We start from the raw sequence: 27,702 nt of genomic DNA, 5'->3' as shown, positions 1-27,702 counted from the left end.
GAGTCTAGGGCTGTGCCTAAAGCGCCGATAGGTAGAGCTGGGGAAAGAGGCGGAGCCGGGAACTCCGTCTGCAGCGCAGGTAGGAAGAGGCGGAGCCTGGAGGAGCCCTGAAGGATGTGAGGGTTGTGCTGGAAACGCGAGGGCGTTCCTGCAGCTCCCTGGGGGGTGAGGTTTCGTGGGTGCACGAGGAGAAAAGGGGAGAGGTGTGACCTGAACCTTCTCTGACGTGGGGAGACAGTGATAAAGCACTAGGGAAATGCTGGCGAATTGTTTCCGGGGTGGGAGCCCTAAAGGATTTTCGAGAAGGCGACGGTAATCTGGGAAGGGCTTTGGGAGGAGAGCCGCCCGCTGAAGCTGCTGTCTCCCGTCTCGGGCCCCTCCCGGGCTGAGGCGCCCCGGCCTGGTTCTGGCGGCCGGGCAACACTGCGCCTGCGCCCGCCTTCCAGCCCTTGAGCCCGCCTCAGCTGTCTCTCTCTAGAGGCGGGGCGAGCTCGCAAGATGGCGGCTCCCGGGAAGATGCTGTTTCCCGAGAAGCAGAGGTAAGCTGGGCTCCGGGGAGATGCACTGGCGAGAAGGGGGGATCGAGCGGGCCGAGGCTGAGCCTAGAGGATGCGCAAGGAAGAAGCAAAGGGGAGCCGGGCTAAGCGAGCGAGCCACCGCGGTACCAAGAGCCCCTCCCGGGCGCGCACCCCTGTCTGTTACAGGCGTTGTTGGGCTAAAGGAAAGGAGGTGGGCAACAGGTGGCGGGATGGAGAAGACCTATGGGATGGGCGTGGAAGGAAGACGTAATGGTAGATGGCTGCTCTTTCATTAAAACACGAGTGAAAGATTTCACCCCTGAGTAGCCGATCGACTTCCTGTCACTGGGCGCGGAGGGGAGGGGAGCTCGGGCAATGCAGCAAATGCGGCCACTGGCGCCAGTGTGTGTGTCTCGATCTTCCAGTCACAAAAAGTACCGGGCCGCCCTAAAGAAGGAGAAACGAAAGAAGCGTCGGCAGGAACTCGCTCGGCTGAGAGACTCAGGTAATGGACTTCTCATCCCGTTTTCTGTGTGTGAAATTGCCTTCCTGGCCCCGCCCTGACTTGAAGCCCCAGAGTGGAAGGAAGCCAAGTATCTGATGAAAAATTGCTGTGCCTGCTGCCTCCCAAATAAAGTTACGTTAGACCCATGTAAGAAACTTTGCTACCGTACTAGAGCGGGGGGAAAACACGTGGTGAATCATCATCCATTGAAAGTGTTTATAATGTGTCTGATATTCCAGGTGCAGGCACCATGAATTACAGTAGCTAGTGCTGCCCTTAGTAAGTATTCGGTGAATGTATTTGTTTGTAAAATCAGCAGGAGTCAAGGGTTATAACTAGAGATTTTGCATATTTTTCTCATACTTGAGTAATGGAAAAGCTCTCTTGTTAATTCAAGTTATTATTATTGTTACTAGGCTATTTGAATATATATGTATGAAACTAGTTATGAGAGTTTTGTTTGGCTATAAAACAATATCTTTGCAAATTATCTAATTACAAATTATAAAACCAAATGAAATTACACCTCCAGTAAAATTCCATTCTACATTAATGTAATGTTAGGGATGATGTGAAACAGATGCTCACAACATGAATGTACTACTGACTGCCCTGGCATAGGTTCTTTAGAATTTGTAGTGCCTCCACTACTGTGGCACTATGGTTATTAACCACGTTTTTTCTATTGACACTGCCATGGAATCTTCATTTGTACAGCTAACTGCGGCATTATTTGGGCTTCACATGGCAGAACCTAAAATTTATGTATTAAACCTACTTGGAATAAAAATCAATACTACTTAGGCCAGTGTGGTTATAAATATAGATGGGATTGCTGAAATCACAGAGCAGTATTGGGTCATAATGGTCGTCATCCAGATTATACAGAATATGCTTATTAAATTATCCTGGACAGTTCTCATAGTCCAGAGATTATGATCTCTAGTGGCAAGGATTCTTGGACCTTGAGAAAGACAGCCATGGAGGTTTCATTTACCATCAGGGTTCCTGAGTAATTATTTTAGTAGCAGTACTTAGAATAATTGGAAGGGACAAAGCAGTGTGTTCACCTGCAGCCTGTGCTAGCATCTGTTTTAGTTTGCTAAAGCTGCCAGAATGCAGTACACCAGCGATGGATTGGCTTTTATAAAGGGGATTTATTTAGTTAGAAATTTACTGATTTGGGAAGGCACACAGCAATGTCTGCTGGCCTTCTCTCTCAGCTTCTGGGGTCAAACGGCTTTCCCAGGGGTGTTTCCTTTTTGCATCTCCAAAGTCTGGGTCTCTATTGAGCTTTGTGCTGAGTTGTGCTGGTCTTGGCTGAGCTGTACTGAGTTCTCCTCTGACTCCTCCTTTTAAGCCTCCAGCTAATTAAATTAAACATTACTCATTGTGGAAGGCACTCTGCTTACCTGACAGCAGATGTAATCAGCCATAGATGAAGTTCATGTGATGATTTAAGTCTGCAGCAACAGAACAACTGGGGACTATCACCTGGCTAAGTTGACATCTAAACCTAATTGTTACAGTATCCACCCCTATTCAGCTTGGCAACTATACACATTACCTTAAATCTATACTTAATGTCTAAATAGAAAACAGTAACAGACATTTTTTTCACCCAACAGTGCTCATCTTTCCTGCATACAATGCACTAAATCTTTCCATATGCAAAATACATTCATTTTATCACAGTGTCACAAAAGCCTTAAGCCATTTCAGTAACAATACAAATAAATACAATACCAACTCAAAAATAGTACACAAGCTCATCACAGTCATTTGTAGGCATGGTTTGTCTCAGGGCAAAATTCTCCTCTGGCTGTGGACCTGTGAACTTAGAGCAATTTATAGCTTCCAAAATACAAAGAAGGAACAGTCATAGGATAAAGGATCCCATTGCCATAGGGAGAAATTGGAAGGAAAACAGGGGTCACTGGACCTAAACAGTTCTGAAAACCTGCAGGGCAAACTCAAAACTCTCCAAGTCTGAGAGTCATTCAGCCTTGGGGCTTTAGAAAGTGGCAATCCCACCCTTTCCAAGAGCCTATGCAGCAGCCCTATTCTCTCTAAACACTGGGATGAGGGTTTGCAACATTGGGGGGCATTGGGGAGACCACTTTTTTCTGACCCCACCCTCCTCAGGCATCTCAGTGGCACACAGATTCTCAGCCATCTCCAGGGCATATGCTCAACCCCTTCAAAACAATGGGGTGGCAGCCAGGCTCCCCACAGTCCCCAGGGAATCTGCTCTACCCTCCCCGAGGCCTGGGGCACTAAAACGCTTCTGAACATCCAGGTGGAGGGCCTGCCCTCTATCTCCAGTGCAAACTCACCCTCTCTACACACATAGGTGGATCCTGGCCCAAGGTTTCTTGGCTTCAGATCTTAGCTTCCATGGTTCTGCCTCTGAGGTTATTTTTCCTTCTGTCTGTTCCTCCCAGTCCAGACCAACAGTGGCCTTGCAAAAAGTTTGTTCATTTGGTATGTAGTATACAGGAATCAATGCCATTAGATAAGCTGATCTTCCACAAATCCTTTCTGGATAACTCCATCTCCAGTCCTGACTTGTTTTATAATGGCTGACTGGCTCCATGTTTGGTTAAATCCTCACATGGGGCGCTATTCTCTGGGGTCTCACTTTCTGAAAGCCCAGAATTTTCCAGACCATCAGTTTCTGATTTCTTTGTAACCAAAAGTTCTGTTCTTAGCCTATCCCTCTGTGCTGGTTTGAAAGGAAGTATGCCCCCTAGAAAAGCCATGTTTTAATCAAAATCCCATTTCAAAAAGGTGGAATAATCCCTATTCAATACTGTATGTTTGAAACTGTAATCAGATCATCTCCCTGGATGATGTGATTTAGTCAAGAGTGGTTGTTAAGCTGGATTAGGTGACAGCATGTCTCCACCCATTTGGGTGGGTCTTGATTGGTTTATTGGAGTCCTATAAAAGAGGTAATGTTTTGGAGAATGGGAGAGTCAGAGAGAACAGAACGTCATAGCCATGAGAAGCAGAGTCCACCAGCTACAACCTTTGCAGATGAAGAAGGAAAATGCCTCCCGGCAAGCTTCATGAAACAGGAAGCCAGGAGAAGAAGCTGGCAGATGTCACCATGTTCACCATGTGCCCTTCCAGATGAGAGAGAAGCCCTGACTGTGTTCACCATGTGCCTTCTCAATTGAGAGAGAAACCCTGAACTTCATTGGCCTTCTTGAACCAAGGTATCTTTCCCTGGATACCTTTGACTGGACATTTCTTTAGACTTGCTTTAATTGGGACATTATCTCAGCCTTAGAATTGTAAACTAGCAACTTATTAAATTCCCCCTTTTAAAAGCCATTCTATTTCTGGTATATTGCATTTCCTCAGCTAGCAAACTAGAACACCCTCTCGTTGCATTTTACTATAAGCTGCAGGGAGAAATCAGGCAGCATCCTCTACACTCAATTTGGAAATCTCCCTAGCCAAGCATCCCAAATCATCAAATTCAAATTATCGCTTCCATCTAGCACCAGAACTCAATTTTGCCAAACTTTCTGCCACTTCAAAATGAGAGTTGCTCTCCTTCCAATCTGCAGCAACGTAGTCCTCATTTCTATCTAAGGCTTCAGTAGAATTATCTTTAGAGTCCATATTTCTACCAACAGTCTCTTCAAAGCAGTCTAGGCTTTCTCTATCAAGCACCTCACAGTTCTTCCAGGATCCTCCCCTTATCCATTTAAAAAGCCGTTTGGTACTTGCAAATGCAGTACCACCCCACTCCTCTGGCACGAAAATCTGTTTTAGTTTGCTAAAGCTGCTGGAATGCAATACATCAGAGATGGATTGGATTTTATAAAGGGGATTTATTTAGTTGCAAATTTACTGATTTGAGAAGACACACAGTGACATCTTTTGGCGTTCTCTCCTGGCTTCTGGGTTCAAATGGCTTTCCCAGGGGCATTTTCTTTCTGCATCTCCAAACATTTGGGTTTGTGTTGAACTCTGAGCAGAGTTGTGCTGGGCCGAGCTGAGCTCTGCTGAGCTGTACTGAGCTCTTGTCTGAGTCCTCCTTTTAAGCCTCCAGCTAATTAAATTAAATGTCACTCATTGCAGAGGGCATGCCCCTTAGCTGACTGCAGATGTAATCAGCCATAGATGAAATTCATGTGCTGATGATTTAAGTCCACAGCATCAGAACAACTGGAGACCATCACCTGGCCAAATTGACACCTGAACCGAACTACTACAGCATCTCTCTTTTATTAGATAAAAACCGGTCTGCCAGAGGCAAGATAAAACATCAGGGATAATAGGAAAAACAGGGTAATTTGGAGTTATTTATGCCCATATTGTACTTTGTTTCTGCCCCTGATGTTCTCAGCAACTTCTCTTCCACCATACCTTTTTTTTAACCTCTTCGTCTTTTTCTTTCCCTGTTTTAAATTCTGTAATATCTAGTGTTTTTATCATGTTGATTTTTTTCCTTTTGACTTTGTAAAGTACATTCAGAGTGAGCCTTGGTTGGAGAGTCAAGTGGATCATCTCCCTTTGGTAGTTCAGTCAGTTGAAGGATACAGATCACTGGTCTGCTCAGGATTATATAGCTAATGGCAGATCCAAGGTGAAGCACCTGACCCTGAACTTTAGGCTCCTCATTTTGCACATTCTGATCCTTTACTTAGGGCGCTCATGAATACCGTAGACTAAGAAATACTGCTATTCATCCATTGCAGCACACACTGGATGGTCAGACATTACCCAGAAGCCTAGAATATAGAGAACATTGCTCTAATGACTTGGCAAATGATTTGTAGAAATTTCTAGAATACTGACTTCTCAATTCTAGGCAGCCTCTTTAGCACCCAGTTATAGTTGAGATAGCCTGAAATGAGCTGCCTGGTCAGAAATTAAGGTAACATAAAGTATGAAAACAAGTTGCAAAACTGCAGCATGATTCTATGTAAACAGTTACATGTATAATATAATCAGACATATTGTACTTATATGTATACCCCTTTGTATATATTTGATTGTACATGTAGAGAAAATTACATACCCCAAAGTGTTAATGATCACCTTTGTGGAGCTTATGTGAACTTGGTTTGGGGTGGGGATGGGGACATTGAGTGAGTGAGTCAACTGATATTTTCCAGCATCAGCTCTGCCCAGTGTCTACTCTGTGGGCATACCTCTGTAAACAAGTCAGTCATATCTTCTGTGCCCATCCTCGGAGAGGCCCTTTACATATATCAGGTCATGTGATTATGTGAGTAATTGTCTGGGTTAGGACTTCTCCCCATTTTTTGGCCTATTTTCCTTAAATTTCAGGTGCTGAAATAAGTTTACTTGCTTAAGAAAAGTAAATTACTTTCATTATCTAGGACTGGCTCGGCTCTTGGTTAGACCTAGACTCAATATATGTGACAGAGGCAAAATCTTTTTCCTTTAAGCCTGAGCTCTTTTATTGTTTTTCCTTGAGATCACTTCAGTTTTTTCTTTTTAATCCATCTCTACTTACTCTTTTTTCTCTCAAATGTAAATTTTGAAAAGGAGAGGATATACATTTTTATTGGATTATTTATCCATGTTTTTATTTGGAAAATATTCCAGTGTACAGAACGTTGAAAATGTTCCAGTGTATAGAAAGTAGTACAACAAACATCTATGAACCATTCACCTCGATTTGCCTGCTAACATTTTGCTTTATTTCTCTTTTTCTCCTTATGGAAATACATACATACTTACATTGCTCCTGGATCCAGACCTTCAGTACCAAACTCACACTAAAGTCAACCAATAGTAATTCAGTAGTATGATTAACAGGCCATATTTAAACTTCTCCAAATCAGGATTGATTATTTTGAAAAGCTCAAGCCAGTTATCTTGCAGAATGCCCTGCATTCTGGATATGTCTGATTGTTTTCTCATGACTAGCTTTGGGTTATGTTCTTTATGATAAAATACTAAAATACTATAGAGCGAATGTGCATACTTTTTACTGCCTACATCAGGAGGTCTGTAATGTCAGTTGTTCCACTGGTAGTGATGCCAAGTGTGGTTAAGGTATTGCTTACCAGATCACTCTAGTGCAAAAGTGCATTTCCCCCTTTGTAATTAGTACTAATCTGTGGGGTGATATTACAAGATGGTATAAATATCTTAACAACAGCCTTTTATCTGTTGTTTTTAGCATTTTTGCCTAAATTAGTTTTTCTAATAATGTTTGCAAAAGTGATGGTTTTTCTACTTATATTGCTCTACATTTTTTTCGTTGCATTCTTCTGTAAAGACATTGTTCCCTTCCATACTCTCACCACCTTTTTTAGTATTACTAGGGAGCCATGGATTGATTTTTAAATTAAACATATTAGCCACTACCATTACTGTTCTTTTTGATGCTCAGATTGTCCCAAAGGGCCGAAGCCGTTATTATTAGAACATTTTAAAAACAAGTTGTATCAGGTGGGCCACGGTGGCTCAGCAGGCAGAGTTCTTGCCTGCCATGCCAGAGACCCGGGCTCGATTCCTGGTGCCTCCCCGTGCAAAAAAAAAAGTTGTATTGTAATTGTAAAGATTAAAGATTTTATATATTTCCCAAATTATTAAGATTTTGCAGTACTCAGATAGTTTAGTAAAACATTTAAATTCCCTCAGGACTCTCACAGAAGGAGGAGGAGGACGCTTTTATTGAAGAACAACAACTAGAAGAAGAGAAGCTGTTGGAGACAGAGAGGTCAGCACGGATTTCAACATTTAGAGTGAACTCAGTTATTTTTATTTAAATATTATAAGCCTTTACTAGTTTTCTTTATAAAATCTTGTACAAAACAGGTCTGATAAAATACCCTGTATAAAATATTTACATCTGTAGCTGAGGGGCTGAAACTGAATGCTGTCATTTGTTTTTAATGGAAGTATTTTTCACTATTTTTGCTAATTTGTAAATGTTTTGGCAAAACAAACTATTAATAAATGTAACACACCCAAAGATAACCACGGTTAAGAAAGTAAGACTTTATGTACTGTATATTTGAATTTCTCTAATGGGATGGTATTTATCCATTTATTCTATGGAATGCCTTTTTGGTTAAGTATGTGATACATATATTTCAGTGTCAATGCAGAGATCTAATTCAGCCATTTTAATGGCAACATAATATCCATTATATGGATGTAGTAGAATTTATTCTTTATTCATAATTTAAAGTTCTCCTTTGATCGACTTTCAGTTTTGTACCAGTATATAAAAAGTTGTAATGAGCATCCCATGCTTATCTGTCCTTGGAAATTGTCCTGTTATTTCCTTTGGAAAATGCCTGAAAATAAAACAGCTGAGATCAGAGGATAGGTATATGTAAAATGTTGGTGGTCCCATGGAGAGGGCATCCCAGTTTGCAGCCCTCCTAGCAGTGAGCCAAGGTGCCCATTTCCACATACCTTGACCTACCCACAGGCATCATCAATTTCTAAAACTCTTGTGGTGAAAAGTTGTATTTCATTGTTTCCAGTATAAATTTCTTAATTAGTAAGGTCGAATATCTCTTCATAAATTTGATTAGCTATTTGAAAATTGCTTAAGTCTTGCCCTTTTTTCTTTTGAAATATATAGTCGATTCTCATTACTTAATGCATGGTGCTCTCATGATCATTTGTGGACAGGCACAGAGCTGCGAAAAATTTGAGGCACCTGATACACACGTTCCCAGCTGAGGTTGCTTATACAGTCAACAAGTACCCTTCTTGTGATACATTTAGTGCCATTTTTGTGCTTTTTGCTGGTGTTTTCACTGTTATTTTAAATAGGTATGTATAGTATATTCAAGTTACTAAATTTGTAATATTTTTATGATTTTCCTTTTTTTTGTGGTCAATTGTATATACTATTTTGGTTCAGTTTTTATACACTTAATATGTTCCTCATAGGATTCATAAATCGGAGTCTCATACTCTGAAACATCTACATGTATCCTGTAATATGCACATGAACATGGCATATGCAGTAAATCAGCCTCTACCATGGCTAAAGATGTGTTTCTGGAATCTGTAGTTGGAAATTATATATATTTTCCCATAGAATATTTAAAATTGTGGTTAGGTCCCCAGGGTAGACTTTAAACCCTTTTTACTAATGTTGCTGAAGTAATACAGAACAATTTCTTGTGTTTCATCTCCCTTTCACACATTAAGAGGAAAAATGCAATGTAGATTTTAAACTCTTAATTGCCAAACTTTAAAAATAAAAAATAGTTTTTAACTTAGAAACTTATACTGAATGTTTGAGACACTTGCCATTTTAAGGTAACGTTGCTCTTTATAATTTGTCATTTAAAAAAATAAACACCTGCTAATATAGTTTTATAACGTTTCGTCATCTTTTTCTTAAGACGTATTCACAACATAGTTTGATATTCCTTCTTTCAGGAGTTTAGGTGTTTGGGGCAAGCCACAGGAATGTCTTTAGTAGTCCAGAGGTACGTGCAGAAGATGCAGAGTTTTCAAAGGGCTGTGATCACAGTCTCCATGCTAAAAATGCATAGGATTGGAAGAGTAATACTTTCTGAATGTGAACAGCTCGATGTTGCCTTGAAACTTGTTACACATTTCATTGGAGCCTAAATATCATTATGATCAGCCTAAAGGGAAAGTTGTAGTGTCAGTTTTTATGTGAAAGATGTCACAGACGTACACATACAAAATATAGAAATAGTGATTTTAAGCTGTTACCCTCTAGGAGGATAGTTGCTGAAATGTAGTGCTTTTTCAAGATCTCTGCACATTATCTTCTGGTCCTCTTACCCCCACTTAACAGCTTTATAGAAAATATCTTTCATGATAGTTCAGTCATTCTCAAAATGTGTCATTTTGCTCTCTTATGTGTGTATATATATTTGTAGATCAATACCCATTTTAAAATCATTTGATTATATCATGGCATTGATAGGCAAAAATTACATGAGGAATGGTTGCTGAGGGAGCAGAAGGCACAAGAAGAATTTAGAATAAAGAAGGAAAAGGAAGAGGCAGTTAGAAGACGGCAGGAAGAACAAGAGGTACAGTAGTCATCAAATTAATTAATTGATTGACTAAGTAGTTAACCAAAACAACTTTTAATTAAAATCCAGAATGACTTTTCTCTCCTTAAATGTTACATATCTTGAATTAAAAAAAAAACAAAACAAAAACTGATGTTATCCATTTTACTGATGTATTTAAAATTTTTTCATTTACTTGCCCCATATATTAAATGTTTTAAAAAAAGTGAGTCTGAAAAAGAAATTACCTACCGTCCTTTTATTTCTTTCCTTTTCAGAGAAAGTTAAGGGAAGAATGGGAAGAACAGCAGAGAAAAGAAAGGGAAGAGGAGGAGCAGAAACTACAGGAGAAGAAAGAAAGAGAGGTGATTCCTGTCATTGGAGGATAAACGCACTGCGTATCCTCTTATAGTGCAGCCATGGAGTGTGGTGTGGGCTTGGAGAGTAAGCCTAGACGTGTGAGGGTTTGGGGTTTTGTTTCGATTTCTTTTGGTTGTTATTTTGGTTGTTTAGAGAGAACCATTTGTTTTAGTTATAGACATACATTAGAGTTTCCTTACGATTCTCTTCTTCGGATTCATGCAATGGTAGATAAGTCTACCTTCAATTAAAATTTTCTTTCACCTTTATCCAATTTACCCTTTTTAGCAGGGGTCGGCAAATTTTGTTCAGTAAAGGGCCAGATAGTAAATATTTTAGGCTTTGCGGTCCATACGGTCTCTGCTGCAAATACTCAACCCTGCTGCTGAAGCATGAAAGCTGCCATAGACAATATGTTCATGAATTGGTATGGCTGTCTGCCAATAAAATTTTATTTCCAAAAACAGGTGGCTGGCCTTTGCTTTCAAATATGTACTACTTTATAGCAAATGGTGTTATTCTGAGGCTCTGTTGTATTTGAGTCAACATATTTAGAGAATAACATTTTGTATAATTGCCACATTTATTTAATTCATAAGGAACTTAACTGCTTATGGTATGTCAGCAAGAATTACTTGAGTTTGAGAAATTAGGGACTCACTATCGAGGATTTAAGGAATTTTTTTTTATTCAATATTGACTTGCTTTCCAACTTGGGCCATTAAAGGCAATTGTAACTAATACAAAATTGCTCATGTAAAAAAAACTATATTACAAAACAAATATTACAAAATATATATATATATATTACAGAATTCTTTTTTATTTTAACACTAACTTGGTAAGTTTTGCTGCTGTTCCTTAACAGTGTATTTATTTCAAAGATATCACAGCTCATCTTTCCTTGACTGATTCATCAGGATGTATCTTTTCTATGATATTAGTAAACTTGAAGTACATAAAATTGGGCAGTTAATTATCTTACAATGGGGGAAAGAGCATTTGGTTATGTCTTAGTAATGATGGGGTAGAAGCAACCTCTATGACCTTTGTTATTTTGTGTCTGAAGCCGTCAGTTAATTCCAGTGCAGGTTAGGCACTCTCTTATCAACACTGCTTTCTACATGAGGCAAGATCACATTGGGGATTAAGAGGGCAAGAAAATTATTTGGAGCTTGTCATTTTTTATCAAGAGGAATCAATTCTCTTTTTAACAGTAGAATGCTCTTCAGTTGAGGTCTTTTTTGGATCAGGTAAAAGCTAAGCCTTCTTTTAAATGCTTTCGTTTCATTTCAAAGGAAGCCCTTTGAGACAGTAAGGACAGGCAGATAAAAAGAAATGGATTTTATTTTATAAATAAAGGAATATACATTACCTGTTTCTGTAGTGTGCTAGATACTTCTGTAGTTGGTCAAGATGGAGCAGTGAAAAAGACAGCCCCTGCTCTCATTGGTTCTCACTGCGAGAGCCAGGTGATAAGCAAGCAAAAAAAAACTGATTTTAAGGGCTCTGAGATCATGTTAAGTGCTGTGAAAAAATAAAACAGAGGGTGATGTGTAGGGAAGTATTTATTTAGATTGTGTGGTTACGGAAAGCTGCTCCAAGGAGGTGATGTTTGGCCTGACACCTGAGTTCAGAGATCTCAGGGAGAAGGGTTCCAGGCATAGGGAAGAGGCCTGAAGCATGGAGCTCCCAAGGGGAAGAGCAGCAGGGGCAGAGGGCAGGAGGGCAGGATCTGATCATGTAAAGCCTTGGGGCCACGGAGTTTAGTTTGGATTTTATGCTTAAAGTAAGGGGAAGTTGTGGAAGAGTTTTTAAGCTGGGGGTGACCTCATGTAATTTGTATCTTTACCTTGAACGTTTCATTCTAACTTCTGGATAAAGAATGGGGGACCGGGTGGAGAGCAGTGAGCAAGGAGGCAGGAGTGGAAATATAGTGGCTGGTGATGTGGCTCTGGGCAGTGCTTAATAAATGTAAAATACAGATTCAGGGGATGTTGAGGCAGAGTCAAGATCCTGAGTCAAGTTGGTAGCTTGAATGGGGAGAGGGGAGGAACAGAATTCAAGTCATATTCTTAGGCTTCTAATTTGAGCTAGTAGATAAAGGGCAGCACCATTTTTGGTGAGGGGAATTCAAGTGGGCGGGGATAGGAGAGAACAAGAGCTCTGTTTTAAGCATGGTGAGTTTAAGAGGACTCTTATGTAACCAAGTAGAATTATCAAATAAACAGGTATATAAGCACCTCTTCTGTGATGCTTTAAGGGGCTAGGGAAGAGAAGATCATAATTTTAAACTTGTTTAAATACCAAGTTAGTAGAAATTTACTAACATATTGCAGGACTAACTTTGCCTTATCAAAAAGTTTGAAGTATCTCCTGAATCCTAAACTACTGCTCTTCATGTCACAGTTTAGCTTTTGTTGTGATGGTTTAGCTAGCATTGTGTGTTTTAGGATCCACTAATAGCTCATCTTAAAAATGTTAAAAATATACTAAATATTGTTGTTATTGGAACTATTATAAGAATATATTTTAAATATTTTGCAATGCGATCTAAATTTTTTATCTGAATAAAAATCCTTAGCTATACATCCTTTGACAGCTTTTCAGAAGATCTGTGCTATAGAAAGCAAATTAGAACCCAATGCCCATTGTACATGTGGTTTGTTTTAAATTGTTACACATGAGATTCTTAACCAGTGACACCAGCTGTGACTTAACCTGACTTCCAGGTTTTCATTAGTCCTGTTTTACACCATTTGTAGGAAGCTGCACAGAAGATGCTGGATCAGGCTGAAAATGAGGTACTTTCAAAACCTTTCATTAAGAATTTGAGACCAATTAACATTTCTTTAAAAACAATACTTTTTTAGCATTGTTAGCTTTGTGCTAGGTTATTGAGATCACTTTGCTCTCTGCTCTTTATATGACAATAACAACAAAAGTTTGTTGATAAACAAAAACAAATTAATCGAATTGCCCCATGGGCATTTATTTATAGTTCCTAAAGTGTTTGTGAGCAACATCACCCTAGATGGGCTGTTTAACTTGATTTAGAATAATTTAAATAACTTTATCAGTGGTGGTTCCCTAATAAGTCCTCACACCGTTTCCAAAATGGATGGACAGAAGGGAAACCTTTGCAACCACTCCTGGTAGCCGTGGTGATGTCTACAAATTAGAAACGATGGGAGCTAAGAGAAATAGAGCTCATGTGTCAGTGCAATTTCTTGTAAAGCCTTGATTGTGTGTTCTAATTTAAATGTGTATGATTTTAAATGTCTGATTTTTATTTTTGGCCACCATAGTTGGATACATTTTAATTTTATTTTTTTAAATTTTTATTAATAAAACCAATCAATATACAATATGAACAAGTTGCATACATTTTTAAACATTTACTTTTTCATGGAGTTTTACATTGCTGGTGAAGTCACTTTTTTTTTCCTCCAACAGTTGGAAAATGGAACCACGTGGCAAAACCCAGAGCCACCCATGGATTTAAGAGTAATGGAGAAAGATCGAGCAAATTGTCCATTCTACAGTAAAACAGGAGCCTGCAGATTTGGAGATAGGTAACTAATGCTTTGCTTTATCATGTCAGAATTAAGCAAATTGAGCACATCAAGGTTTTTGAGTTCTCTTTCTGGGAGAAGAACAGGCTTCAGTTTGAAATGTTCATGATCAAGAGTCTGTTGCATTCCTACTTCAGTTCCCCAGATACTTGTGGGAATGGGAGTGGATTGTCAGGGTCTCAAAACCCATCCCTGTGAGTCGTTTTAAGTGAATATTGACAATAGTCAAATTAGTTTCTGAACATTTCCCAATATTTTCATAGGCATATGAAATTTTAGCATTTAAACTCTCTAAATAAAATGTATGAGTGTGATGGTGATCATTCAGGTGATGCATTGTTAGCCAAAATTCTATGAAATTAGTTAGGAAGTCCAGCACCACTCCTTCAGACAAATATACTAGTCCCCTTTTTTTACTGAGAGCCTCAGTGACTTGTTCAAGATCATACAGTTTTTCTTTTCTGTTGTGAAGTTTTGTCAGATCATTGGAAAAACACTCCCATCATCTGTTTCTTTTGTTTGTTTTTATAATCAGAACAGTGTTTAATCCTAGACCCTTTGTGGAATTGTATTTTTGGAGTCACATCTTTGAGGAGGAATTCTATTTTTTTCTCTTAAAAGAACCTAATCACTGGTGAAAGGTAAACTTTACTTTTCTGAGTATTTACTTATTCTTACCCTACTCCCAGAAGTGATTTAAAGAAGGTTCACAATCTACTGCATTAAGTCAAAGAAAATAGAGAAAATCAGAAGCAAGGAAAGGAGGAGGAAGCAAGTTATTGTGTATGTGTGATACTTTTGACTGGATTTTACTGCATTCCAGACAGATAATAAGCTTTATAGTTCTTACCAAAAAGCAAGACTAAGTGCTATCTCTGGAAAAACAAAGATTATCCTGGCACCCGATTCTAAATATTTCTCCCAGGGAATATCATATAAAGACATTGAGTAGAAACATGGACAGTACATTTGATAGATGTTTAATAAGAGTTGCATACTTAATTTTCATAAAATGGTTCCTTTTCATGGAACCATTTAATAAGTAATTGAAGCTTAACTTTGACAAGAAATTTAGTGGTTCTGTGAGCAACAAAACTAGGGCCAACAAATAGGCTTCATCGGGAACATCATCTCTGCTCGGTAGAAAGTGGTTACTTGTTGTGCTCCCTTAAAAGAAAAGGAGGGTCAGTTAGCTACTATACCTGCAGGGGCGTTTGGATGCCCACACTGTTTATTGGCCGTCCTTGGGCTGAGGTGATGTCCACCTCTCTCTGACTTGCTCCCAGTATCCAAGTAGTGGCTAAATAGCAGTCCTAATCCAGTGATTCCCAAACACGGCCGATCTTCAGGACCAGGTAGGGAATTGCTTTGAAAACATGGGTTCCCCATCTCTTGAGGTCTGATCAGTAGGTGTGGGATGGGATGTGCAAAATCTGTTTCTCCCAGGTAGTTCTGATAATCACACAGGTTTGACACCCCTGCTTTAGACCACCTTCCCACGTATAACTTCCATTAGGTAACTTTGCAGAAGGAACTAGAGGATGGGCCTTTTGGACTACCTCCAAGCCAAGTTGGGATTTTCCCTAGATAGCAACTTTGGCCCTGTTCCAAAACTAACATGCTCATTTGACAACCTGGGAATTAGAGCCAAACTCATTCAGATATAATAATCCCGTGAACAGAATATTAACCTTTTTTAAATTGGTTGCTTGTTTAATTCTATATGGGCTACGTACTTAGAAAATTTTGATTGACTGCTAACATTGCCAGCCAGAATGAGTCCTTGCTCTTTCTTTGGTGAATAGCTGTTTTTGGCAAGACATATCTTATAGCAAGGTCTCTGATTGAATAATCTAAGAGGTCATTTGAAAAACAGAGCCTTTACATTAAGAAATAGTGATTGAACATTTATTGTGAGGTAGGCACAGTGTGTCCTGGGCACCCTATATATCATCTGAGTAGATAAGATATATCTATCTACTGCATAGATGCATATTACAGACATGGAAAGTGAGAACTGTTTAAACATTTAGTAATTTCAGGGCCATTGTTTTTTCCAACACTTGCCTTATGCTGCTTCAGCTTTTTTCTTCCTAAGTTCTGTGGATTTTTTCCTAAGTATTTTGTCTTACCATTTTTATTTACAACCCTAACCCAGAAATTTTTGATTAATTGGAACCTTGAACTATTTTTTTTCTTTCATTTTATATTGAAAGTAAATATAAAATAGGAAGTAAATAAGAAAATAAGCTCATGTAAAGGATGTTATAAAATTTCTCAGGTCCAGTCTGGTCACCTCAACCTTGGGCCAGTTGAAACTATGAAAGACAATTGTTCTTCATAATTGTTAGCCTCATTCATCAAATAAAATTAAATTATATTTATTATACCCTATAGTAAACAGGGTATGCTGTTTACTACAGTATTTATATTTATATTTTATACAGTATATCTTATAAATATAAAATTAAATTATATTTATTATAGCCTGTAGTAAACAAGCACTAAATGGTAGCTTCACTTAGATATCTTGGATCCATCTCTTACCAGCTACATGATTTTGGCAAGTGTGCTTCTCTGGGCCTTAGCTTCCTTACTTGTAAAGTCAGGGAGATGGGAGCCCTGACTCACCCACACAGTGGCAAGGATCAGAGGGAAGGAATGAAAACTAGAAAATGCCAGATGTCTATGAAGTTGAAATTGACTAGTAACTGTACATTCTTAGCTAACTCTATTCTCTAAGTTAATTAGAGATTGTTATAGAACCAGGATTGTATTATCAGTTCTCACTTTCCTCTTAAGAGTCCTCTGTGGGATCTTTGTGCCTGTCACCACAACCTGTCACACCAGTGGACCTTCTTTTGTCCCTATGGTTCAACATTGTTAGGCACCCTGAACTTCATTAGAAGGCAGCTGAGTGGCATATGAACTTGGAAATCATTGCCAACTTTACATTTTAATGAGAACTAACATATTGGCTATCCTCAGAACAGTTTTAAGTGTTGCAATTTGATATGTGAGTGTGCTTCATGTTCTGACAATGAAGTCAAAACAGCTAGGTAATGGGAGTTTTTATCTCACAGTTTAAAGCAAGGTTTTTGTGTTTTCTTTCCTTTGCAGATGTTCACGTAAACATAATTTCCCATCCTCGAGTCCTACCCTTCTTATCAAAAGCATGTTTACGACATTTGGAATGGAGCAGTGCAGACGGGATGACTATGACCCTGATGCCAGCCTGGAGTACAGTGAGGAGGAAACCTACCAGCAGTTCCTCGAGTTCTATGAGGATGTGCTCCCTGAGTTCAAGAATGTGGGAAAAGTGATTCAGTTCAAGGTGGGCATATGTGTGAGGAAGGGGATCAGTTAGTTCTGCACCAAAATCCTCGGTGGAGTGAGAGAGCAAAGGTGTATGATCAGTCCCTAGACAGAGAGGTACAGCATCTGGCCCTGTGTCTGGCACCCACATACACAGTAAATGTGGCTCCTTCTCTCTCCCTTTCTAGCCCTCCTCATTGCCAGTACAGTATAGATAGTAAATGAAATCATAAACATGTAGTAGCATATTTCTTGAATCCTAGGGTTTAGATTGGAAAGGATCTCTCATTTGTTCCATTCCAAAGTGATCCACCTATTTCCCAGTATACGAATCTCTGTATTAGGACCTCTTCAAAGAGTGGTCCAAGCCTTCCTTAGACCCTGCATCTGGTGGTGAATGTACTCCCATCCTTCCTTCCTTTATATTCAGGCTCCCTTCTAGCTGCAGTGTATCACAACAACTCCACTTACTAAGGTTTGTTGCACTGTGTTGACAGTGCCTGCTTACAGCTTCCACCCCTCGGTGCATATTCATCTGAATCTACATCTTGATTCCTTTTATTTTATGTTGTTTTTGTTCATTGGATACTTTCAAAATGGAACATACTGTCACCAAAATGAGGGCTTGCAATGCTACATACCAGGCAAGGGAGAGGTATTCCAATTACACGTAATTATTTTTAAATACTTTTTAAGGCAAGGGTCAAGTCAGATGTAATACCTGCTGCTCTCAGGACCTATTAGTTGAATCCTAACATAGTGAAGCTTCCTACCTCGTTTGTGATTAGATCAGATCCTTACCTGAAAGATTTTATCAGGGCAAGGAAAATGTCACATGATTGGGATGAAGATGGGACTCAAGCTGTGTTTTTTCCCTGCTAGTCAGAAATGACAGTGGAGAGGACAGCCAGTGAGCAGAGCTAACCAATGACACAAGAGGCAAAACTCGGCTTCTGTCTGTTTTCAAGCAGGAGTTAAAAATTATTATTTTTGAATTCTTCTTTCCCCCTTGCCTTTTGTTTATGCCCTGTGGGTCTACCTGTTTTCATACAGGCATGGTGCCATGCTGGAAGTGCTGGCCAGGGAGTCAGTGTGGTTTGACTCATTGCTCTCGAATGTGTTGCTTTACTTCACCATGCCTTCCCTCGTCCACAAAGGGAGGGGCTTGGATTTAGTAAGAGGTCTCCTTGAGGTCCCTGGATTATACCAGTTCATACAACTCGTACTACAGACTGGCTCATGGAAACTGCATGGTCCCTTGGATTGGGCTATACCCACTCCCACGATGTATTTTTTCTCTTCTGTTTGGAAATACATCTATCAGTTGTATAGTGCTAATAGCCAGGCTCATGCCAGTTAGGTTGGCATTTATAAATGGAATGCTCTTTAGTAAATTTTTAGTAGAAAACATTTGGAAACATTGAATTCCTCATGGAAAATTACTGATGGGTTCTTGGGGACCATTGGACTAAATGATCTGTGAGGGCTTTCCCGCAGCCAGTGCTGACTCTGATGCTTTTTACTCATCCATCTCGGTATGGTGTTTGAAATTGTCTTCCAGGACTGAGCTTGCCTCTTTTTGGATGATATAATAAAACTACTCTGGAAAAAATTTGTAAAATTATACTTTTATTTTGAGAGAAAGGTAGACCTTATTGTGAATGTTTGAAGACCTTTATATACCATGATATAAGTACAAATCAGATTTGTCATTTTTGAAGGCACATTATCAGATATTCACCCTCACTAGTCATGAGAGCAGTACATAGTAAATTGAGATATTATTTCACACATATCAGGCAAAAAATCATAAATTCTGTTAATACTGAGAGTGAGTGAGGATGTGTAAATTAGCCTGGTCACTTCAGAGAACAATTTGTCACAGCCCAGGGAAGTTGAAGGTGCCTGTCACCTACAAATCACCACTCTCTTGCCCATTAAGAGCACAGAGCAGTCCTCATGCTCAGATGTGGTCACCAGCGCTTCCACAGCACTGTGTTGGCTGAGACAACAGACGTACCCTGGAGACCCATCATTGGAGGAATGGATAAATCCATTTGATAACTTGATGTGTCTGGTAGACAGTTAAAATGAGTTATTAAGTTTACATGATGAAATCTCGAAAAACAAATGTGAAGTAAATGCTACTTATATAAAATTTTAAGACTTACAAAACAATAGTTTACATTATTTATCAGTACATATTCACACTTGCTAATATATGTGTACCCTTATATAGATACGTTTATATATGTTATATATGCATACGTGTATATATCTTATGGCCCGCATGCACATATGTCTGTATGTGTGTATGAATATAGACGCACATTTGTGTCTATGTAGATCTGTGTATGTATGTTTGTGTTTGGAATGCAAAGGATACACTCAGCCTGTGTGATGAAGAATAGGATGGAAGGGCCTCATCTGAATCTTTAATGTTCTCTTAAAATTTCTCAGTCAAAAATGGAAAATGTTACTGTTAAATCACAGCAGTGTTTATATGGGCTGGTTTATAGTCTCTGTATTTTTATGTTTGGTAAAATAGTTTCTTTTTATGACAGAAATGGATCTGGATCAACGAGGATCAGATAATTGGGGCCTGTAGTGCTGCCGTGCCTTTAAAACAGATGGGAGAGTAGGGTAGTGTCTCTATTTTGAGATCTTTAATCGATAGCTGTTTTTGGTACTGTCAGTTTGGACAAAGGGCATTTGATAACTGGATAGTTTCTTTCCCTTAGTTATTTATAACCGAATACTTCATTGCTGTTTAGGTCAGCTGCAACTTGGAACCTCATCTAAGGGGCAATGTATATGTTCAGTACCAATCGTAAGTATTCTGAACATAAACGTGTTCCTGTTTTGTTCCAGTAAGGTGTTTTTTTATGCTGATATCTGGGAGTTTTCCACTGAAGAAAGAGCTTTCATGTGCATGATATTTTTTTAAAAATGTAAATATTAAGATCTGACATAGAAGTATAGAAGGGATTTGAAAATAATACAGCTGTATCTCATTCTTTTTGTCTACTTACATGGTTTTGAAACTTTTACAATACACTTATATTATTACTTATGTAATTGCCATAATAAAATACTTGGCTGAAAGGGATAACTAGAATAGAGAATATAAAAGTATAAATTGAAAGAGTCAGAAATTGAAGGCCAGAATAATCTTACTGTGCATTTGACCAGGTAAGAGAGCAGCGTGCTATTTTCTCCTTCTCTTGCGGTTTGCCTAGGCAACTCCACAACTAATGGGTTCAATTAACCACTGTAAAAAGAACAGCAGTCCTAACCGAGGAAGAAGAGGCCCTAACAATGGAATAAAAGTTCTGCATTTTTAATGATTCAGTCTTTCAGATTAAGAAGCTTGTACTCAAGAGAATTTCATGCCTCCAAACCTCTTGGAGGGTTAGTAAAAAGGGTTCCTGAATAAATTTTGAGCTTTGGGAGCCTGAATACTCTAATGAGAACTCCCCAGGTAGTACAAAATAGTGAACTGGTGGTCCTACAATAAATTAAGAAAAAGGTGAACTAATAATAAGATTCATCTTCATATTAGAAAGTTGTCATAAAGTCCTTCTTGAATTTTTGGCCTAAAGGGAAGAAGAATGCCAAGCAGCCCTGTCTCTGTTTAATGGACGATGGTATGCCGGTCGCCAGCTTCAGTGTGAATTCTGCCCAGTGACCCGATGGAAAATGGCAATTTGTGGTAAAATGCAACATGATGGTTCTCCCAATTATTCTACTGTTATATAAAAGGAAAGTCTTTCAAAAGAGTTAAAACACACACACATACACACATCCAACATAGCTTCTCCTTCACACTGTAGATGATCAGGGATTATTACACAAAGCATCACCTTTCAGGTCTGTAACGGACCTTGGGGGTCACTTTATGGATGAAGTGATGGAAGCCACCCTGCATCACTGATGAAGGAGGGGAGTGCCTTCCAGTCTTCTGACCCTCAGCCCTAGGCTCTGTGCACTACACTTCAGGAAGCCTGAGAAGTCTCTAGGATGTGTGATATTTTCTGTTATCACAGTTTCAGAGGTGCTTCCTTTACATTGGCTCTCATCACTTAGAACTATGTTTTTTCTTTCCATCTGTATCCCTACTGGCTGTTCTGTCATTGTTACCACACAAAACATTACCTACCATGCTTCCCACCTTACATGAAATGCATACTGCAGTGCACACAGTGACCGTGGATGGGGACCAGTTGAAGGTACCCTGGATGAGCCTGACTTATCACCTGGAGGCAGCTCAAATTGGGCAGTGAGGTCTCTGTCCTATGAGGAGGAGCCAGCAGTTTCAAGCGCCTAGTTAACTTCTGGTTTCTATCAGAGGGGCTTAGCCAAGCTATTGCTGAAGGAACCTAGATGAAAAGAGAGGAAACCCTGAAGGTTTTAGGGGAGTGCTTGTCTTATCCTTTACTTTGCTTTCTTGCTTTTTATTTGCCTGTTTAAAACCTCTTACTACAAAGTACATCATTATTATAAAGTCTGAATCACATGGGGGGTTTGGCAACCTTGTCTTAATGGATGCTGCCATTTTAAAACCATTTATTTACACAAAAAATATTTTTAAATTCCTTGCTTAGGAAAACCAGAACCATTTCAACTTAAGTTAACAAGCTTGGGGGATCAAAGTGATGGAATTGCTTTCTCCATAAAACAATTTCCTAAGAATCCAGTGTGATTTCAGCAAGATGTTTCTGAGGACGACTTGGACTCCCCTGAAGCAGGAGGCTGTTTCTTTTCTTTTTTTTTTTTTTTTAACCTTGTTAAATTGTGAAATATATACCAAAAAAAGAAACCGAAAAACAGTAATTTCAGAGTATACTCCAGTTGGCAACTACAGAACAGATTTCATAGTTTGGTATGGGTTACAGTTCCACAATTCCAGCTTTTTCCTTTTAGCTGCTCTAAGACACGGGAGACTATGAGAAATACGTGTATAATGATGAGCATAATCAGTATGCTGCCTTAATTCATTTGTTAAATCCTATTTTCTCTTAGAACTCTTCCTTCTCCTTTGATCCTTCTTCCACTCTGTAAGGATCTCTGGGCTATGCCCTTTCTAACTTTTTCATGTTGAAAAGGTGTCAATCCCAGGGATGTGAGTCTCCTTGACAGTGTGAGACAGGACTCCTGGGATGAGCTGGTACCTGGCATCATGAGATTGAGGACGCCTCTTTGACCAAAAGAGGGAAGAGAGAAATGAAACAAAATAAAGTTTCAGTGGCAGAGGGATTTTGGATAGAGGCAAGAGGTTGTCCTGGAGATTATTCTTATGCATTATATAGATATCCCTCTGTGGTTTATGGTTTATTGGAATAGCTAGACTAGGGAAGTACCTGAAACTATTGAGCTGTGTTCCAGTAGCCTTGATTCTTGAAGACAATTGTATAACTATATAGCTTTTACAATGTGACCGTGTGCTTGATGCTCCCTTTATCCAGGGTGTGGACAGATGAGTAAGAAAAATAAGGACAAAATAAATAAATAAATAATAGGGTGGAGATAAGGGGTGAAAAAAAATTGGGTTGATTGCAATACTAGTAGTCAGTGAAAGGGAAGGCTAAGGATATGGGATGTATGGTTTTTTTCTTTTTTTTCCTCTGGAGTTATGCAGATGTTCTAAAAATGATCATGGTGATGAATACACAACTATGTGATGATGTTGTGAGCCACTGATTATATACTTCGGATGGACTGTATGGTACATGAAGGTATCTCAATAAAAATATTTTTAAAAAGAAAACCACCACCACCCACTCACAGAAAAGAAAAGGAGTATCAATATAGGCTAGGGGTATGGAATTATTTGATATCCTTGGAGAGGCTGGCCCCTCTGGGTTTCAGAGCTTATCTAATTTAGGAACCCTTTGTAGATAATGGATTTCAGGAAAGTAAGCTTAGTACATGAAACGTTTATAGAGTCTCAGTTAGAGCCCTAGGCATTCTTTAGGGTTAATAGGCATGATGTTTTTTGGGGTTTGGCAAACTGTGGCAATTAGCAATATCTAGCTGAAGCTTACACAAGAGTAGCCTCCAGAATAGCCTCTTGACTCTATTTGAACTCCTTCAGCCACTGATACCTTATTTTGTTAGTTCTTTCCCCCTTTTGGTCAGGAAGGCATTGCCGAACACATGGAGCCAGGGCCAGAGTCATTCCTGGTGTTAAATTTTTTTTAATAAAAAATTTAAAAAGTTGTTCGAGATACAATTCATTTACTGCAAAATTCACCCTTTTAAAGTGTGTAATTCAGTAGTTTTTAGTACATTCACAGTTGTGTAACCATCACCATCATCTAATTCTAGTCTCATTTTCATCGCCCCCAAATAAACCCTGTATGCACATAACTGTTTTAACTTTTTGAAAAACTGCCAAATTGCTTTCCAAACCAGCTGAAACAATTCATAATGTCACCAGCAATGTAAAGTGTACCATTTTCTCCACATCCTTGTAATACTTGCTATTATCTGTCTTTTTATCTCAGCCATCCTACTAGGTGTGAAGTGGAATCTCATTGTTGGTTTTGAGTTGCATTCCTCTAATGAGTAATGATGTTGAACATCTTTTCATGTCCTTATTATTGGCCATTTGTACATCTTTTTCAAGAGAGGTCTAGTCAGATCCTTTGCCCATTTTTAAATTGGGTTGGCTTTTTATTAGTGAGTTATAATAGTTCTTTACATATTCTAGATACAAGTCCTTTATCATAGATATATGATTTGCAAATATTTTCTCCCATTCTTTGGGTTTTCCTTTCATTTTCTTATTGGTGTCCTTTGGAGCACAGTTTTCATTTTGATGAAGTCCAGTTTATCTTTGTCATTTGTGCTTTGGGTATGATATCAAACCAAGGTCACAAAGGTTTACTTGAGTGCTTTCTTCAAAGAGTTTTATAGTTTCATCTCTTACCTTTAGGTCTATGATCCATTTTGAGTTGATTTTTGTGTATACTGTGAGGTAGGAAGGTAGTTCACTTTCAACTGTTTTACATATTTGGGGAATTTACTGCTTAAAAAAATGTTTGGGAATCCTAAAGGATGTTTTCAAGTTGTGCAAATAGCACTTTGGTAAATTTAAAGCATTAGGCCAGTGTTGATGATCACTTTACACTTGAAATGTAAAGGAAATACAGAATCCTCTGCCAATAATCACACCTTTCTTTGACCAGTGGTTCTGTCCCCTCACCATGCCTTCAAAGTATGCTACTGTAGGCACTGGAAGGGCTATGCTTCAGTATTAATGGGGGATCTAAACTGTGAATCAGTGGAATGGTGAGACCCCAGAAATGATAATAAGGCTACCATTTGGTCTGCTGTACTCTGAACCATAATCCATTGAAGAAATGGGGCATTCTGGTTAAATACAACTCTGCTTTATACCTTTCAGAGTGCCTTTGTTAAAGCATTTTAATACTTTTGAAATTCTGGGAACAAAAACTGTAAAATCAATTTATGTAAAGTCCTTCTCAGTATACACCATAGGAAATAGTTCTAACACATCTAAACATCAGAAGTATACTTCTCAAAAGGATAAAGAACCATCTTCAGAAAACACCGTGGTAACTGCTGTTTCATAACTATTCCATTACAGGTTTATTTGAAATACAACAGTGCCCAAGAGGAAAACATTGCAACTTTCTTCATGTGTTCAGAAATCCCAATAATGAATTTTGGGAAGCTAATAGAGACATATACCTGTCTCCAGATCGGACTGGCTCCTCCCTTGGTAAGAACTCAGATAGGAGAGAGAGAATGGGTATCCACGACGAATACTACGGTAGGCCAAGGAGGAGGAGAAGTCCTAGTTCAGACCATTCTTACAAAAGAAATGGGGAATCTGAGAGGAAAAGGAGAAGTAGTCACAGGAGTAAGAAATCCCACAAACACACGTCAGGAAGCCATGAAAGGCGCAGTTCAAGAAGTAGAGGAAGGAAAAGGGGCCGGAGCCCAAGTCTGAGCAGGAGCCCCAACCGGAGCCTCAGCCACCGGAGCCGGAGAAGTAAGAGTCGCAGCCGCCGCAGCCGCAGCCAGAGTTCCTCCAGGTCGAGAGGCCGTGGCGGGAGGAGGTCAGGTAGTAGAGACAGAAACCTGCCGAGTCCCAAAGCCAAATAAACCTATCTTGTTGTGAAACAAATTTATGTATCTTATTTATTAAAGCTGCTAAATACTCGAGATGGGTTAGCAAGTCTGGCAGTACTCTACATAGACTGGAATCCTATTTAATAGTACTTTTTTCTGACAATTAAAAATTGCATATTTAGTAGAGGAAACTTAGAAAACATACTGCAAAAATAACAGGAAAATCACTTGTGACTAACTCTTAGCAATAACCTAAGGAACACTGGAGCATCGTTTTAGTCTCTTTCCTCCTTTGGGCTGCATGCACTTTTTTTAGTTATGGCTGCAGCTGCAGCTGAATATGCATTTTTCACATGAGACACTGTCATAATTCATCAGGTCCCTTATTCTTTCATGATTTCTCCTCACTGCGTGGTGTGTTTCTATCGATTTATTTAGCCATATCCCTATTGTTGAATTGTTTAGTTTTATACTATTACAGAATCCTGTGCTGAAAAAAAAAATTTAAATCCTCTGATGGATGTCTAATACTTTCACACATTTCTGATAATTTCTTTAGGATAAATCACATCACATCAAGGAATACAAGTATTAAAGTATTTCCAAATTGCCCTCCAGGAAGAATACAAGAAAGTTCTATCAATAGTGGTCAATTCTGCTGTTCCCATAATATCAAGTTGTTTTAAGTCTTTAATGTATTGATTTCTTCACTTTTTGGCTAAGTTGAATAATTTCTTCTGTACTTGTCCATGGCTCTTTTAAGAATCTTATTTGCTCTTTATTAATAACCTGTTAGGTTTTTCTCCATGTAATATTAGCTGGACAGTTTTACTTTGAAAATTCATATTCTATTTTGGAGTACTAAAAAGGATATAGTCACTTTTCTTTCCTTCCTCCTACCCCAGATCCTCAGTTCCTCTTCAGCTGGGAGGTTTCTGTCAGGGTGTGGGGAAGTTCTTTCTATAGAAGTAAAACTTACATTTGGGTCACTGTACTGAATATGCCTAGTGTTAAAACAATTCTGGTACAAAAAAACCATTACAGAAGAGTAGTAACATGAAAGAACCTTCTGTAGAAGCATAAGTAAGGCAAAATCCCTAGATTTCAGATCACAAGAGATACTCGTGTTTCCATGATAAATTTTTTCCTAGTAACTTGCTTCCCATTGTCTGGCATACTTGGGATCTTGAAAATCTCCCAAATGTGGCATTTGGGAATAAGGATTTAAGAAATGTACAGCATGCTGAAAAGCTAACAATGAAACAGGAAAATAAACTCCTTAAATTGTGGGATCTGAGTGAATGATGGGAGAGTTCTTAATCCGTGGTCAATAAATTATGTGGTAAGAATGTATTTCAGATTAAAATTTTTGACCTGCATTTTAAATACCTACTTCACCCTAAAAGCAGTTGATGATATCTGTAATTATCTACAATGTTCACTAATACTATAAACTGTCGCCAAGTTTTCAGTAATTCTCTGTATACAGCCAAGATGTACGTGATTAAACATGATATGCAAAGCCTAGACACCATCTTAAGCTGATGATGATTATCAGATGTTGGTGACTTTTCCCTCAAATGTTAATAGGCATTCAGTATGAAGTGGGTGATATGGAAGGAGAGGCCATACAAGTTCTTAAGCCACTGATTGGTCCATTATCCTGATAGCTGTCCATCTTGAACTTAATGTGCACTCATTTTATACATATAAACCCAAATACTATTTGATACAAAAATTTCAACTCTGCATTGCCAGCAGTGGCCCACAGACATGTCTTCAGTGAAGAGCTGTGCATCAGAGGCTTTTAAACCTACAAGTGTCTTTTCTTCCTTTTTCTTAAATATCATAGTTTTCGTGTGTAACATGCCCTATCTGCAATGAGAGATCACTTAACTATCATGATAACCACAGTTTTGATTATGGCAGTAGTCTACTCTTAGGCAGTAGTCTCTGCAGATGCCAGGCCATCGTGGTGACTGCTAGCACCGCCACTCCCTGGGGAAACCTCCACTGGGCTGTGTGTGTGTGTGTGTGAGGAATCAAGTTCTTTTGGACTACATGGAACAATTAAGTTGTTCATTCAGAGAGAGGAGAAAAATCAACTGCATCAAGGTTTTAAAAGCGGCATTTATTGATTGAAAATAAATGTGCAGATTAGCTCTTGGTAGCATGGAATCCATTTTTTAAATGAACTTGAAGTGCATGAAGACTCCATAAATCTTCCGCCATTTATCCTGTGTGTGCTTATAACCACCACCACATTCAAATGGAGGTGAATTTTCAACATATTACTGGGAAAATTTTTTTTTTAA

General features: G+C 38.9%; 1 protein-coding gene across 1 annotated transcript; it reads left to right on the top strand.

Annotated features, from left to right (window-relative positions):
• Positions 1-77: 77 nt before the first annotated feature.
• ZRSR2 (zinc finger CCCH-type, RNA binding motif and serine/arginine rich 2) lies at positions 78-25,455 on the top strand. Its single transcript, XM_077145548.1, has 11 exons — positions 78-539; positions 944-1,023; positions 7,660-7,738; positions 9,947-10,055; positions 10,316-10,402; positions 13,163-13,201; positions 13,854-13,972; positions 17,093-17,306; positions 20,062-20,117; positions 20,890-20,999; positions 24,900-25,455. The coding sequence occupies exons 1-11, from the start codon at positions 499-501 to the stop codon at positions 25,418-25,420; spliced, it is 1,455 nt and encodes a 484-aa protein (XP_077001663.1). The 5' UTR covers positions 78-498; the 3' UTR covers positions 25,421-25,455.
• Positions 25,456-27,702: the final 2,247 nt, after the last annotated feature.

Source organism: Tamandua tetradactyla, chromosome X (genome assembly GCF_023851605.1).
Source record: "Tamandua tetradactyla isolate mTamTet1 chromosome X, mTamTet1.pri, whole genome shotgun sequence".
NCBI classification, from domain to species: domain Eukaryota; kingdom Metazoa; phylum Chordata; class Mammalia; order Pilosa; family Myrmecophagidae; genus Tamandua; species Tamandua tetradactyla.
Note: the sequence above shows the minus strand (reverse complement) of the source record. Positions and strands in the feature narration are given on the sequence as shown.